Source organism: Penaeus monodon, chromosome 20 (assembly GCF_015228065.2).
Source record: "Penaeus monodon isolate SGIC_2016 chromosome 20, NSTDA_Pmon_1, whole genome shotgun sequence".
Lineage (NCBI taxonomy): Eukaryota > Metazoa > Arthropoda > Malacostraca > Decapoda > Penaeidae > Penaeus > Penaeus monodon.
Window position 1 is genome coordinate 30,659,960 of NC_051405.1, and position 408 is coordinate 30,660,367.

Below are 408 nucleotides of genomic sequence, written 5' to 3' on the forward strand. Positions count from 1 at the left end.
AGGCTGTAATGGTATTCCCAAGATGCACTTTGCCATGGGGCTGTATTAGAATAAAGATCTGCACTAACCTTAATCTTATTTTCAGGCCAAGAGATTACCAAGGTCATGAATAGCAACAATGGCAAGGAAACTCCCCAGATCACGTCACCTGTGTCTACTGTTGCTGATATGGCTGTGGACCAGTTGCAGGCCAATGAGAAGCTTATTGCAGGTTGGCATTGCATTTTCTCTCTCCATGATTTTTTATATTCTTTCTTTACATGGTGTTTGGTCTTGTTCATTGATAACTGGTATGATGATTATCTCATCTGTGCGAAATACATTCAAAGAATATTATTTATATAAAGTTTCATTTTATAAATATGATTTATAAAATGTATTGGCATTATTTGGTTACCTAATAAGTCC

At 36.0% G+C, this 408-nt stretch overlaps 1 protein-coding gene across 1 annotated transcript in view; it reads left to right on the forward strand.

Moving 5' to 3' along the window:
* Positions 1-408, forward strand: part of LOC119585967 (kinesin-like protein unc-104) — a gene marked incomplete in the record, with an annotated part of 145,723 nt that overhangs the window by 114,576 nt on the left and 30,739 nt on the right. Inside the window, 1 exon segment of the mRNA XM_037934681.1 lies at positions 86-211. Within this exon segment, the coding sequence (XP_037790609.1) occupies positions 86-211 (126 nt within the window).